Source organism: Nerophis lumbriciformis, linkage group LG03 (assembly GCF_033978685.3).
Source record: "Nerophis lumbriciformis linkage group LG03, RoL_Nlum_v2.1, whole genome shotgun sequence".
Lineage (NCBI taxonomy): Eukaryota > Metazoa > Chordata > Actinopteri > Syngnathiformes > Syngnathidae > Nerophis > Nerophis lumbriciformis.
In genome coordinates, this window is record NC_084550.2 from 20,362,501 (window position 1) to 20,376,317 (window position 13,817).

Genomic DNA, 13,817 nt, shown 5'->3' on the forward strand with positions numbered 1-13,817 from the left:
CCGCCACATCGCGCTTCAAATATTGCAGCTTCACTGTAGTTTAAAAAAAAAAATCATACTTTACACTTTTTTTGTCGTAAATTAACACATTTTTTTAGCATGCAAGTGGCTAAATAAATATCAATACCACAGTGGCATTGGCCACTAGAGGAGACTGAACCAATCAAAGGCCACTGTTCAGTATCGTGACCACTGATTGGCTCAGTTTCAGGAAGTGTTACTATACTGGTTTAAAATAGTGTAAATGTTACTAAAATGCATTATTTCGTGTCTCAGGGCTCTCATAATGTTTTTTTGTTTTTTTATATATGTATACGTTCTACCTTTCGAGGTATGAAAACATTTATTTTATAATTAATGATTTTTACTTCAAGAAAATGTATTTTATCGCCATAAACGAGGGACACTTTTACTCCTCTTGTCTCTCTCCAAGGTTAATTCTTAATCGATTCCATCACGTCTGCGCTTCCTGGAAAATTAATGCGTATGAATCATAATCTCCAAAAAAAGATAACATAAAAAAAAATACACGCCAACAAAAAACACTTTCACACCAGCACACAGAAATATGTACACACAGGCAAGCAGATCTTTGCTGCCCTCTAGCGGCATGCAACCTAAATCGTCAAGCTAACTTTACTTGTAGTTGGTAACTTCGTAACGTAGTTAAAAAAGGCCGGCAAAACCTTTACATATTGAGCAATACGTGAATATTTAGTATACAACGTATATTTTAGACGAACTACCTCTGAATTGAAAACTCACTTCGATTGAGGAAGGTCTTCTAAACGTAAGCAAATGCACTGTTTCCGACCAAACAACGGTACCTTGAACGCAACTGTTTGTGACGTCACCGGAAGCGATACAATCAAACCGCTAGCTAGCTTGTTTGAGCTCGCCGTGCTGCTTCCATAACCGGGTACGTAACCGCATTCAAGTACTTTACAAATATTTCTCATATTTTTGTTTATTTTTTTGGACGACATTTGGAAATACCTCTCACAACGAGTGTGTGCTTTGTGTCTAACAACGCTAGAAAATAATTCAGTTGCTGCGTATTAGTTAGAGAGAGGGTGAACCCTCAATGTGTCAGACAGTAGCACAATTCTTAGGTACGTAAAACAATTAAATGTAAATTATTTAAATATATATGACACCAAAAAAGTTTTCCAACAGTGTGATAGGCCAACTATTAAGGGAGCTAAACGTTTTTGAGGTTAAAAAAAATCAATCGTTTTTTTCACCATAATGACTAACATTAAAAATACAGTAGCACAGTAGGCCTAAGTAGTCATTAAAAACAAGGCCGAATTCTAGTTTAACATGTATAAATGTATACACTATATTGCCAAAAGTATTTGGCCACCCATCCAAATGATGAGAATCAGGTGTCCTAATCACTTGGCCCTGACCACAGGTGTATAAAATCAAGCACTTAGGCATGGAGACTGTTTCTACAAATGTGTGAAAGACCGGGCCGTTCTCAGTGATTTCCAGCGTCATAGGATGCCACCTGTGCGACAAAATCCAGTCGTGAAATTTCCTCGCCCCTAAATATTCCAAATTCAACTTTATTATAAAGTGAAGAATTTGGGAACAACAGCAACTCAGCCACCAAGTGGTAGGCCACGTAAACTTAATGTGACCTTCCAATTAGCCCACGTACAGTACGCAGAGAGCTGCGTGGAATGGGTTTTCATGGCTGAACAGCTGCATCTAAGCCATACATCACCAAGTCCAATGCAAAGCGTCGGATACAGTGGTGTAAAAATGTCGACTTTTTGACACTTGGAAAAATTCTGACTTTTTGACACTTAGAAAAAATGTCAACTTTTTGGCACTTACAAAAAAATTCGACTTTGGCACTTACAAAAAAATGCAACTTTTTGGCACTGAGGAAAAAATTCTGACTTTTTGACACTTGGAAAAAAAATTGACTTTTTGACACTTGGAAAAAATTTTGACAGAGCTACAGAGCTCCAAACTTCACGTGACCTTCCAATTAGCCCTCGTACAGTACGCAGAGAGCTGAATGGAATGGGTTTTACATGGCCGAGCAGCTGCATCTAAGCCATACATCACCAAGTCCAATGCAAAGCGTGGGATGCAGTGGTGTAAAGCACGTCGCCACTGGACTCTAGAGCAGTGGAGACGCCTTCTCTGGAGTGATGAATCACACTTTTCCATCTGGCAATCTGATGGACCAGTCGGGGTTTGGAGGTTGCCAGGAGAACTGTACGTTTCGGACCGCATTGTGCCGAGTGTGAAATTTGGTGGAGGAGGAATTATGGCGTGGGGTTGTTTTTCAGGAGTTGGGCTTGGCCCCTTAGTTCCAGTGAAAGGAACTTTGAATGCTCCAGGATACCAAAACATTTTGGACAATTCCATGCTCCCAACCTTGTGGGAACAGTTTGGAGCGGGCCCCTTCCTCTTCCAACATGACTGTGCACAAAGCAAGGTCCATAAAGACATGGATAACAGAGTCTGGTGTGGATGAACTTGACTGGCCTGCACAGAGTCCTGACCTGAACCCGATAGAACAGTAGTCCCCAACCACCGGCCCGCACAAGAAATAAAAAAATAATAATAATTTTATTTTATTTAATTTTTTTATTTAATCAACATAAAAAACAGAAGCTACACTTACGATTAGTGCACAAACCCAAAAAACCTCCCTCCCCCATTTACACTCATTCACACAAAAGGGTTGTTTCTTTCAGTTATTAATATTTCTGGTTCCTACATTATATATCAATACAGTCTGCAGGGATACAGTCCGATTGTATTTTTTTAATGACAAAAAAAATAAAAATACCATAACCGCCCCACATTTTCCTCCATGCGGCCCCTGAGCTAAAATGAATTTGACAGCATGTAGAAATATGGGGAAATAACTACAAAAGTACACTTCATTCATTAACGGTGTTACAAAAAAGATCAGTTAGAATAATACGTAATGTTGGATATAGAGAACATACAAACCCTTTATTTATTGAATCAAAAATACTGAAATTTTACGACAAACAGCTAAAATGATACACAAAGCAAACTATAACCTGCTACCCAAGAATATACAACAATTCTTCTCAAAAATAGAGGAGAAATATAACCTTAGAGAAAAATGTAATTTAAAACATTTGTACGCACGTACAACACATAAGACCTTCAGTATATCAGTATGTGGAATTAAATGATGGAATGGATTAAGCAAAGAGATCAAACAATGTACTAATATGATCCACTTCAAGAAACTCTTCAAACTTAAAGTGTTTACAAAGAAGAAGAACCATGATAAACATTCTGAATTTATCTCATCCATCCATCCGTTCTAAATAATCTTACTCATCTCACCATATGAAATGTAACTTACTTCACCGGGTATTATTTATTTATTTATTTATTAGGGACCGAGGACCCTATTGTATTTCTAGCGTTTTATTGTTATACCGCCTCTTTGAGCTGTAAGTTGACCCCCTTAACATGCTTCAAAACTCAACAAATTGGACACACACATCAGGACTGCGGAAAATTGCTATCTAATCAAAATACCAAACCCCAAAACTCAAAATTGCGCTCTAGCGCCCCCTAGGAAGAAAACACAGACAAAGCTGCCTGTAACTCCCAGTAGGAATGTCGTAGAGACATGAAACAAAAACCTCTATGTAGGTCTCACTTAGACCTATATTTCATACACTGACAAGACCCAACAAAAATCAACAGGAAGTTTGCAATTCCCCCTTCAATACAAAAGTTGTGTAAAAACATTCACCTTTTTTCAAACATTATCTCCTCTGAGCGCGTTTGTCGTGTCGGCTTCAAATTAGCACAGGAGAGAGATTGAACCCTTCTGATTAAAAGTTGATGAAAGAGTTTTAATTACTGCTCCGGTTTCGATTTTATGAGCCCCCAAAGTCGGTCCCGTCCATCGTATCTTGCAGCTTTAATTTTCAATTGTGATTACTTATGGAGTATATTGTGAATAAATTGAGAACAGGAAGTGAACAAAAGTTTTAGCAACTGTTATGTAAAAGAAAAGGGGTAGGATTAAATAAGCTCTGCTTCTTCCGACTCCTTTTCGAACATGTTGAAAAGAGAAACTGGAAATTGTGATATATTGTGTTTTATGCGTGCATGTTCTAAATCAGGGGTCACCAACGCAGTGCCCGCGGGCACCAGGGCGCCCGTAAGGACCAGATGAGTCGCCCGCTGGCCTGTTCTAAAAATAGCTCAAATAGCAGCCCTTACCAGTGAGCTGCCTCTATTTATTAAATTGTATTTATTTACTACGGCATGGCGCAGTGGGAGAGAGTGGCCGTGCGCAACCCGAGGGTCCCTGGTTCAATCCCCACCTAGTACCAACCTCGTCATGTCCGTTGTGTCCTGAGCAAGACACTTCACCCTTGCTCCTGATGGGTGCTGGTTAGCGCCTTCCATGGCAGCTCCCTCCATCAGTGTGTGAATGTGTGTGTGGATGGGTAAATGTGGAAGTAGTGTCAAAGCGCTTTGAGTACCTTGAAGGTAGAAAAGCGCTATACAAGTACAACCCATTTATTTATTTATTTACTAGCAAGCTGGTCTCGCTTTGCTCGACATTTTTAATTCTAAGAGACAAAACTCAAATAGAATTTGAAAATCCAAGAAAATATTTTAAAGACTTGGTCTTCACTTGTTTAAATAAATTCATTTATTTTATTTTACTTTGCTTCTTATAACTCTCAGAAAGACAATTTTAGAGAAAAAATACAACCTTAAAAATTATTTTAGGATTTTTAAAACACATATACCTTTTTACCTTTTAAATTCCTTCCTCTTCTTTCCTGACAATTTAAATCAATGTTCAAGTATTTTTTTTTTTTTTATTGTAAAGAATAAGAAATACATTTTAATTTAATTCTTCATTTTAGCTTTTTTCGACAAAGAATATTTGTGAAATATTATTATGATTAAAATTAAAAAACAATATTCTGGCAAATCTAGAAAATCTGTAGACTCAAATGTAAATCTTATTTCAAAGTCTTTTGATTTTCTTTTAAAATTTTTGTTCTGGAAAATCTAGAAGAAATAATGATTTGTCTTTGTTAGAAATATAGCTTGGTCCAATTTGTTATATATTCTAACAAAGTGCAGATTGGATTTTAACCTATTTAAAACATTTAATCAAAATTCTAAAATTAATGTTAATCAGGAAAAATTACTAATGATGTTCCAATAAATTATTTTTTAAATTTTTCAAAAAGATTCACATTAGCTAGTTTTTCTCTTCTTTTTTTCGGTTGAATTTTGAATTTTAAAGAGTCGAAATTGAAGATAAACTATGTTTCAAAATTTAATTTTCATTTTTTTTTTGTGTTTTCTCCTCTTTTAAACCGTTTAAGTGTTTTTTTCATCATTTATTCTCTACAAAAAACCTTCCGTAAAAGATAAATATCATTAATTATTAATAATAACATAGAGTTAAAGGTAAATTGAGCAAATTGGCTATTTCTGGCAGTTTATTTAAGTGTGTATCAAACTAGTAGCCCTTCGCATTAATCAGTACCCAAGAAGTAGCTCTTGGTTTCAAAAAGGTTGGGGACCCCTGTTCTAAATAAACTCAACTCAACACCCCTGATGTAAATAGTCATGAAAATAAAGGTGTGTCCAAATGTTTGGCCTGTACTGTATATCGCTTTTTCATTTTTCCATCACAGTGACTCGTCAACCACATGGATTCTCCTCGGCAATCTAAGGGGGCCCACCAAAAACGTGACGCGAAGGGCAGCCAAAGCGAGCCCAAACCCCCCCGATGTAAAGATGCCTACGCCAGACTCCTGAGCCAGCACCGCAGCAGCACCTTCACCAAATTCCTGGAGCAATACGCCAAGGAGCCGTCCCTCCCGAAGGACGACAAAGGGCAAGTGGTGCTGCTGAGCTACAAGCAGTTCAGCATGCAGGGCGAACGGTCGAGCCAGCAAAAAGGGGACCTTGTGCCGAGTCCTGCACCCGACTCCGGTGACTTTTCCCCGTCTTCCTCGAAAGACAAAGGAGACGAGAGCTCCCTCTCTTTGTACATGATGAAACTAAGCACGCACAACGCTCAGCACGACGGCGAAAGGAAGCCGGGTGTGTGCGAGAAGCAGCGAAAGGGACAGAGGAGGGACACCGCCACCAGCCAAGATGGAGACATCGAGTCCGGCGAGGAGCTCAGCGCTTTAGCGCCGAACGACACCAAGAAGCACCAGCGTCAGCGGAAGAAAACCAAAGACCCCAACAAGGACGCCGGCCTATCGGCGGAGTCTGGCCAAAACAAAGCCTGTTCCAACAAACCCGAGCAAGAGGACAAGAAGGCGAAGAAAACCAACCTGCCCACGCAGCTAGAAGACGCTGTGTCAAAGTGTGGAGGCGACCGCCACAAGTCCAGACCCAAGTCCCCTCATGATAAGAACAAACCGCAAAAGCCCGCAGGTACGATTCTATTTAAACATATGCTTTAAAAGGGGAAATAACTCATTTTTTGATTTGCTTTCAGCTTCCAACGTCAACTCTACTGCAGAGAAGAATAAGAACCGGGGATGCAGGGGCTCAAGGAAACAAGTGTTTGAACCTTATATGACCTGTGAGGACGTTTCCCACGGCCTTAAAAGAGGAGAACTTATTCAGGTAACTTATTCAGGCCACCTGCTCAGTGGTTAGAGCAGGGGTGTCAAACTCAAATACAGAGTGGGCCAAAATTTAAAACTGAACAAAGCCGCGGGCTAAGGTTGAACAAATTAACCTTTTAATAGGGACCCAAACAAGTTTTGCATTGAATATTGAACAAGCAAGGCTTATATAACTTTATAGTGACATGCAAAATCGAGTTTCAAATAATAATAATTCAAAAATATCAATGGCATATCAAATAAGATTTAAATAAAAATGTAATACCTCTTTTCTATTTGCAGCCTTCTGAGGTAAATATCAACATAAACGTTTTCCACAGGCTAATAATACATTTGAAAATAAAATAACAATAATGAATGAATCAAACATTCAAGCCTTGAAGTAGCAAGAGAAAGTTTATGAATAAAACATTAATTATTGCTCAGTTTGCTACACTGATTTGCTTTAACACTGAATATGGAACAATCCACGCCTATATAACTTAATAGTGCAAAATCAACTTTCAAAAAACAAACGAAAAAACATCAATGGTATATTAAATAAAATGTAAATAAAAAATGGAATGCCTCTTTTCTATTTGCAGCCTTCTGAGGTAAATATCAACATTAACTTTTTCCACAGGCTAATAAATTTGAAAATAAAATAACAATGAATAAAACAACCATTCAGGCCTTTTTACTGCTCAGTTTGCGACACACTGATCTAATCTGATGTGCCCAAGCCAGATACCTGCCATCTTTTCTTGGATGCTAGTTCATTAATGTCAGGGCTCAGGTGGGCGGCGTTGGGGGGGCGGGGTTTGGTGGTAGCGGGGCGTGTACATTGTAGCGTCCCGGAAGAGTTAGTGCTGCAAGGGGTTCTGGGTATTTGTTCTGTTGTGTTTATGTTGTGTTGCGGTGCGGAATGTGTTTGTCATTCTTGTTTGGTGTGGTTTCACAGTGTGGCGCATATTTGTAACAGTGTTAAAGTTGTTTATGCGGCCACCCTCAGTGTGACCTGTATGGCTGTTTGATCAAGTATGACTTGCATTCACTTATGTGTGTGTAGAAGCCGCATATATCATGTGACAGGAGCCGGCGCGCTGCTTGTATGGAGGAAAAGCAGACGTGACGACAGGTTGTAGAGGACGCTAAAGGCAGTGCTTTTAAGGCACGCCCCCACTATTGTTGTCCGGGTGGAAATCGGGAGAATGGTTGCCCCGGGAGACTTTCGAGAGGGGCACTGAAAATCGGGAGGGTTGGCAAGTATGAGTATTAGCGGTGAATGCGGTGTTACAGTGGCACCGCCGCTGTATAATACCGGCGGGCCAGCTCTAATGTTAATTTGATATTGCCTCAAGGGCCAAATGAAATTACACGGCGGGCCAGAGTTTGACACCCATGGGTTTGAGTGTCCGACCTGATATCGGTAGGTTGTGAGTAGGGCTGCAACAACTAATCGATTAAAATCGATTATAAAAATAGTTGGCGATTAATTTAGTCATCGATTCGTTGGATCTATGCTATGCGCATGCGCTGAGGCTAGTTTTTTTTTTTTTTTAATTTTTTTTTTTATAACCTTTATTTATAAACTGCAACATTTACAAACAGCTGAGAAACAATAATCAAAATAATAGGGGTGTAACTGTACGTGTATTTGTATCGAACTGTTTCGGTACGGGGGTTTCGTTTCGGAAGTGCGGAAGTGTACCGAACGAGTTTCCACACGGACATATTAAGTACGGTAGCGTACTGCACGTTGTGTAAACAATACTCAAAATGCCGGACATTTGAGGCATTTATGAAACTCCGCCCTGACAGCTCCGCAAAAGAGGACATGTCCGGTGAAAAGAGGACGTATGGTCAGTCTATCCTAGCACGTTAGCTGCTAGCAAAAGAGACCATACGTCCTCTTTTCACCGGACATGTCCTCTTTTGCGGGGATGTCAGGGCGGAGTTTCTTAAAGGCCTCAAATGTCCGGCATTTTGAGTTAGGGTTGCGTGTATTTTCAATGTACGTTCAGGGTTAAGAAGGTTAAAAACACAACAAATTGTGCGCGCAGCAGCATTGGTGAGGGAGGGGCAGAGAGAAAGAGTTATGATAAACTAGGGCTGGGCGATATGGCCTTTTTTTTAATAATATTTTGCCTTAGCCTTGAATGAACACTTGATGCATATAATCACAGCATTATGATGATTCTATGTGTCTACATTAAAACATTCTTCTTCATACTGCATTAATATATGCTACTTTTAAACTTTCATGCAGAGAAGGAAATCACAACTAAAAAAAAATCACTATTTTTTTCATACGGTGTTGATCTGAAAATGTTTGCCTCGGCATTTTGATGGTGTGGACGTGTGGCACCGAACGGAAATATTGACATGCGGCGTAAGCACTCTTCATTGTCTAGCGGATGACTTTTCAAATGATGCTACATATTAGCAGTGTAGCCGAGTGTCCTGGGTTCGCCTATACAGTGTACTTATCTAATAAAATAATAAACGGGAGACATTAGAGCAGGTTCTGTAGCCACCGCTACTTTAATGTCAACATCACACACCTCCTTCCACAACCACACACACCCTACGTCACAGCCCTACGGCAACAACTCTGGAGGGACAAAACTCCTCCTTACCGAACACACTCTGGTAACTTGGGACACCCTGAACTGTTTGTTACAGCAGTAATGCTACTTTTTATTGCAACGCTTTTGCCCCACACTTGACAAATTACGGTTGTCTGTTCGACATATTCCCACTTGAAGCCAAACCACCGCCAGACGATGGACCCCCTGCTGGTTTTCTTGGGAATGAATTATTCCTTCATTTGTTACCAGATTCGCACCTTCTTTCTCTCGTATTACCGCTAGCATCACAGCTAACGTTAGCCATGCTGCTACCTCTCTGCTCGGGGAGGGCGTATACGTATGTGACGTATGACGTGACAGTATGTGACGTGTGTAAGAAGGTGCGCTTGCTGTCTGTGAGAAGGAGACACAGGAAAGAGGAGGAGAGCATGTAGTGTAATGCCCGCAGCTAAAAGCAACTGCGTTAGAACGTATACTCGATATCACGATATAGTCATTTTCTATATCGCACAGAGACAACCCCGCGATATATCGCGTATATCGATATATCGCCCAGCCCTATGATAAACGCGCATGCGTCGTCAGGCTCTGCTTTTTATCGATAGATTTATCACATTTAATTTTTTATTATCTATAGCAGGGTTGTCAATAGTGTACATTTTTGTAACATTTTCCTTGTTTTATTTGGCAAGTTGAAAGAACATGGCGCCAGTATGCTGGTTTTTTTTTTTCAATAAAATACTGGAAAGGATAGAAATGTAGTTTGTCTCTTTTATCCGATTATTAATCGAAGTAATAATCGACAGATTAATCGATTATCAAATTAATCGTTAGTTGCAGCCCTAGTTGTGAGTTCGAACCCCGGCCGAGTCATACCAAAGACTATAAAAATGGGACCCATTACCACCCTGCTTGGCACTCAGCATCAAGGGTTGAAATTAAATTAAATCACCTAAAAATGATTCCCGGGCACGGCCATTGCTGCTGTTCACTGCTCCCCTCACCTCCCAGGGGGTGAACATGGGGATGGGTCAAATGCAGAGGACACATTTCACCACACCTAGTGTGTGTGTGACAATCATTGGTACTTTATAACTTTAACTTTAACATCTAGCCAGACAGCGTATGTATTTGACCCCCTTAACATGCTTCAAAACTCACCAAATTGGACACACACATCAGGACTGGCGAAAATTGCTATCTAATCAAAAAACCAAACCCCAAAACTCAAAATTGCGCTCTAGCGCCCCCTAGGAAGAAAACACAGACACAACTGCCTGTAACTCCCAGTAGGAATGTCGTAGAGACATGAAACAAAAACCTCTATGTAGGTCTCACTTAGACTTATATTTCATACACTGACAACACCCAATACAAATCAACAGGAAGTTTGCAATTCCCCCTTCAATATAAAAGTTGTGTAAAAACAGTCACCTTTTTTCAAACATTATCTCCTCTGAGCGTGTTTGTCGTGTCGGCTTCAAATTAGCACAGGAGAGAGTTTGAACCCTTCTGATTAAAAGTTGATGAAAGAGTTTTAATTACCGCCCCGGTTTGGATTTTATGAGCCCTCAAAGTCGGTCCCGTCCATCGCTGCTTGCAGCTTTAATTTTCAATTGTGATTACTTATGGAGTATATTGTGAATAAATTGAGAACAGGAAGTGAACAAAAGTTTTAGCAACTGTTATGTAAAAGAAAAGGGGTAGGATTAAATAAGCTCTTCCTACTCCTTTTCGAACATGTATGTACTGTAGTGTACGGTGATGGGCTGCATGTATAATGAACAATAGTAGAGTGGCTTACTCAATTGGACAGTTGTCCGTTTGGTCAAGCTAGCCGGGGACGTTTCCAGTTGGTTTGAGCACTCCAAAAACTCGGCATAACTCGGGTCAAAAGTTCCAGATTTGCAGCGTGACCAAGTCTGCCGTGATTACGACACACCCGTGTTTTTGTTTGCGGAAGTCTGAACACACAGTAGATGTCGGAAGTCAGATGTGCGCTGCTATGGAAACGGAAATAAATGTGCCAGAGTAGTATTGTATCCCTGAGTTACGCCACTAAATATTTTTAGCTCTGTAAATGTTTGCCTATCTTCACGTATTGCTTCGTGTTGTTGTAAAGTAGCTTCTTACCCAGTTCAAGACCAACCCTCTGATTCCATACCTTACACATTGTATTATTAAGACACTGTGATTGATTATTTGATTGATTGCAGCAGCATATTTTTTGCTTTCTATTGCATTGGTAATCTCTGCCGTTATTCCGATTAATGCCATTGATGTTGAAATGTTGGCTCTGTATCCCCGTATTTGTTGTCTGTGAGTGTTTCGTTTTTATTTATGAATTCGTCTAATCTGTTGTTAAACAGTTTTTCAAACATTTTAGAAAATTGTGGAAGTAGAGAAACATGTCTGTCGTTTGTAAACTGGTGTTTGTCACCAGTCCTATAAATTGGTACGGTTTTTGCTATTTTCATTTTGTCTGGGAATGTGCCTGTTTGAAATGATAGGTGGCTCCTATTAGCTGCAGCTTGAAAGCGTTTTTTTATCATCAAAAAAAAAAAAAAGACGTGTGTTGTTGTCTCTCATAATGATTATAAACATAGGCAAAACATTTTTTCTTTCTTGGTACTACTATTATTACACTTTATTTTATTTTTTTTAAATATATTACATCCACTATACATCATATGCATTATTATGTTTGTTGTCATACGAGCGAAAACATTTTTTTTCTTTTTGACTTTTTTTCTGTACTTTAAAAAAAAAAAGTTTTATTTTTTAGTAATATATGACAAAATAATAAAAACTAGTGAAATGAACTAGCTGCATTTACAGATAATTTTACTTGATAAGACATCCTAAATTAAGATTTGTTTTTCTGGAAATTAGCAGGTATTTTAAAGGCCTACTGAAATGCGATTTTCTTATTCAAACAGGGATAGCAGGTCCATTCTATGTGTCATACTTGATCATTTCGCGATATTGCCATATTTTTGCTGAAAGGATTTAGTAAAGAACATCGACGATAAAGTTTGCAACTTTTGGTCGCTGATAAAAAAAGCCTTGCCTGTACCGGAAGTAGCAGATGAGTAGCGTGACGTCACAGGTTGTGGAGCTCCTCACATCCGCACATTGTTTACAATCATGGCCACCAGCAGCGAGAGCGATTCGGACCGAGAAAGCGACGATTTCCCCATTAATTTGAGCGAGGATGAAAGATTCGTGGATAAGGAAAGTGAGAGTGAAGGACTAGAGGGCAGTGGGAGCGATTCAGATAGGGAAGATGATGTGAGAGGCGGGTGGGACCTGATATTCAGCTGGGAATGACTAAAACAGTAAATAAACACAAGACATATATATACTCTATTAGCCACAACACAACCAGGCTTATATTTAATATGCCACAAATTAATCCCGCATAACAAACACCTCCCCCCTCCCGTCCATATAACCCGCCAATACAACTCAAACACCTGCACAACACACTCAATCCCACAGCCAAAGTACCGTTCACCTCCCCAAAGTTCATACAGCACATATATTTCCCCAAAGTTACGTACGTGACATGCACATAGCGGCACGCACGTACGGGCAAGCGATCAAATGTTTGGAAGCCGCAGCTGCATGCGTACTCACAGTACCGCGTCTGCGTATCCAACTCAAAGTCCTCCTGGTAAGAGTCTCTGTTGTCCCAGTTCTCCACAGGCCAATGGTAAAGCTTGACTGTCATCTTCCGGGAATGTAAACAATGAAACACCGGCTGTGTTTGTGTTGCTGCAGTCGGCCGCAGTACACCGCTTCCACCTACAACTTTCTTCTTTGCTGTCTCCATTGTTTATTGAACAAATTGCAAAAAATTCACCAACACAGATGTCCAGAATACTGTGGAATTTTGCGATGAAAACAGACTACTTAATAGCTGGCCACCATGCTGTCCCAAAATGTCCTCTACAATCCGTGACGTCACGCGCTGACGTCATCATACCGAAACGTTTTCAGCAGGATATTTCGGCGCGAAATTTAAAATTTCACTTTAGTAAGCTAACCCGGCCGTATTGGCATGTGTTGCAATGTTAAGATTTCATCATTGATATATAAACTATCAGGCTGCGTGGTCGGTAGTAGTGGGTTTCAGTAGGCCTTTAAAATTCTTAAATTAAGTATCGGAATCTGTAAACAAAATGTTCTATTAGTGGGGAAAACCAAAATATCTTATTTGAATAGTTATTCCCTCATATTTAACATTTTTAAACTCGAAAAATTTAAATATTCATGCTAAAAGTAAGTAAATATCGGTAGCTCTAAAAACGAGGGAAATTTCTAGAAAAATAATTTTAAATCTTGGAAAGTGGCAATTAATTTTCAGTGTAAATATTATTTCTTTTGAAAACGTGCAATGTTAAAGAACAAGAGATTGTATCATTTTGTAAAATCGTTGCAATAAACTAAACTAATTTAGGAAAAAGTTGAATATGAAAAACTATTTCAGTAAATGACTAAGCTGCCTTTTGGCTTTATTATAATTGTGCCCATTGTGTGGCCTCTACAGCAGGGGTCGGGAACCTTTTTGGCTGAGGGAGCCTTGAAAGCCAAATATTTTAAA

General features: G+C 39.5%; 1 protein-coding gene across 2 annotated transcripts in view; it reads left to right on the top strand.

The window, feature by feature from the left end:
- Positions 1–782: 782 nt before the first annotated feature.
- dis3l2 (DIS3 like 3'-5' exoribonuclease 2) overlaps positions 783–13,817 on the top strand; it is a 70,426-nt gene continuing 57,391 nt past the window's right edge. Inside the window, exons 1-3 of one of the 2 annotated variants that reach the window (XM_061934987.1) lie at positions 783–919; positions 5,691–6,444; positions 6,509–6,639. In XM_061934987.1, the coding sequence (XP_061790971.1) occupies positions 5,706–6,444; positions 6,509–6,639 (870 nt within the window). In that variant the 5' untranslated portion in view covers positions 783–919; positions 5,691–5,705. Of the gene's footprint in view, positions 920–1,002; positions 1,113–5,690; positions 6,445–6,508; positions 6,640–13,817 lie in introns of those variants that run through there. The other variant, XM_061934981.1, reaches the window with a different exon arrangement.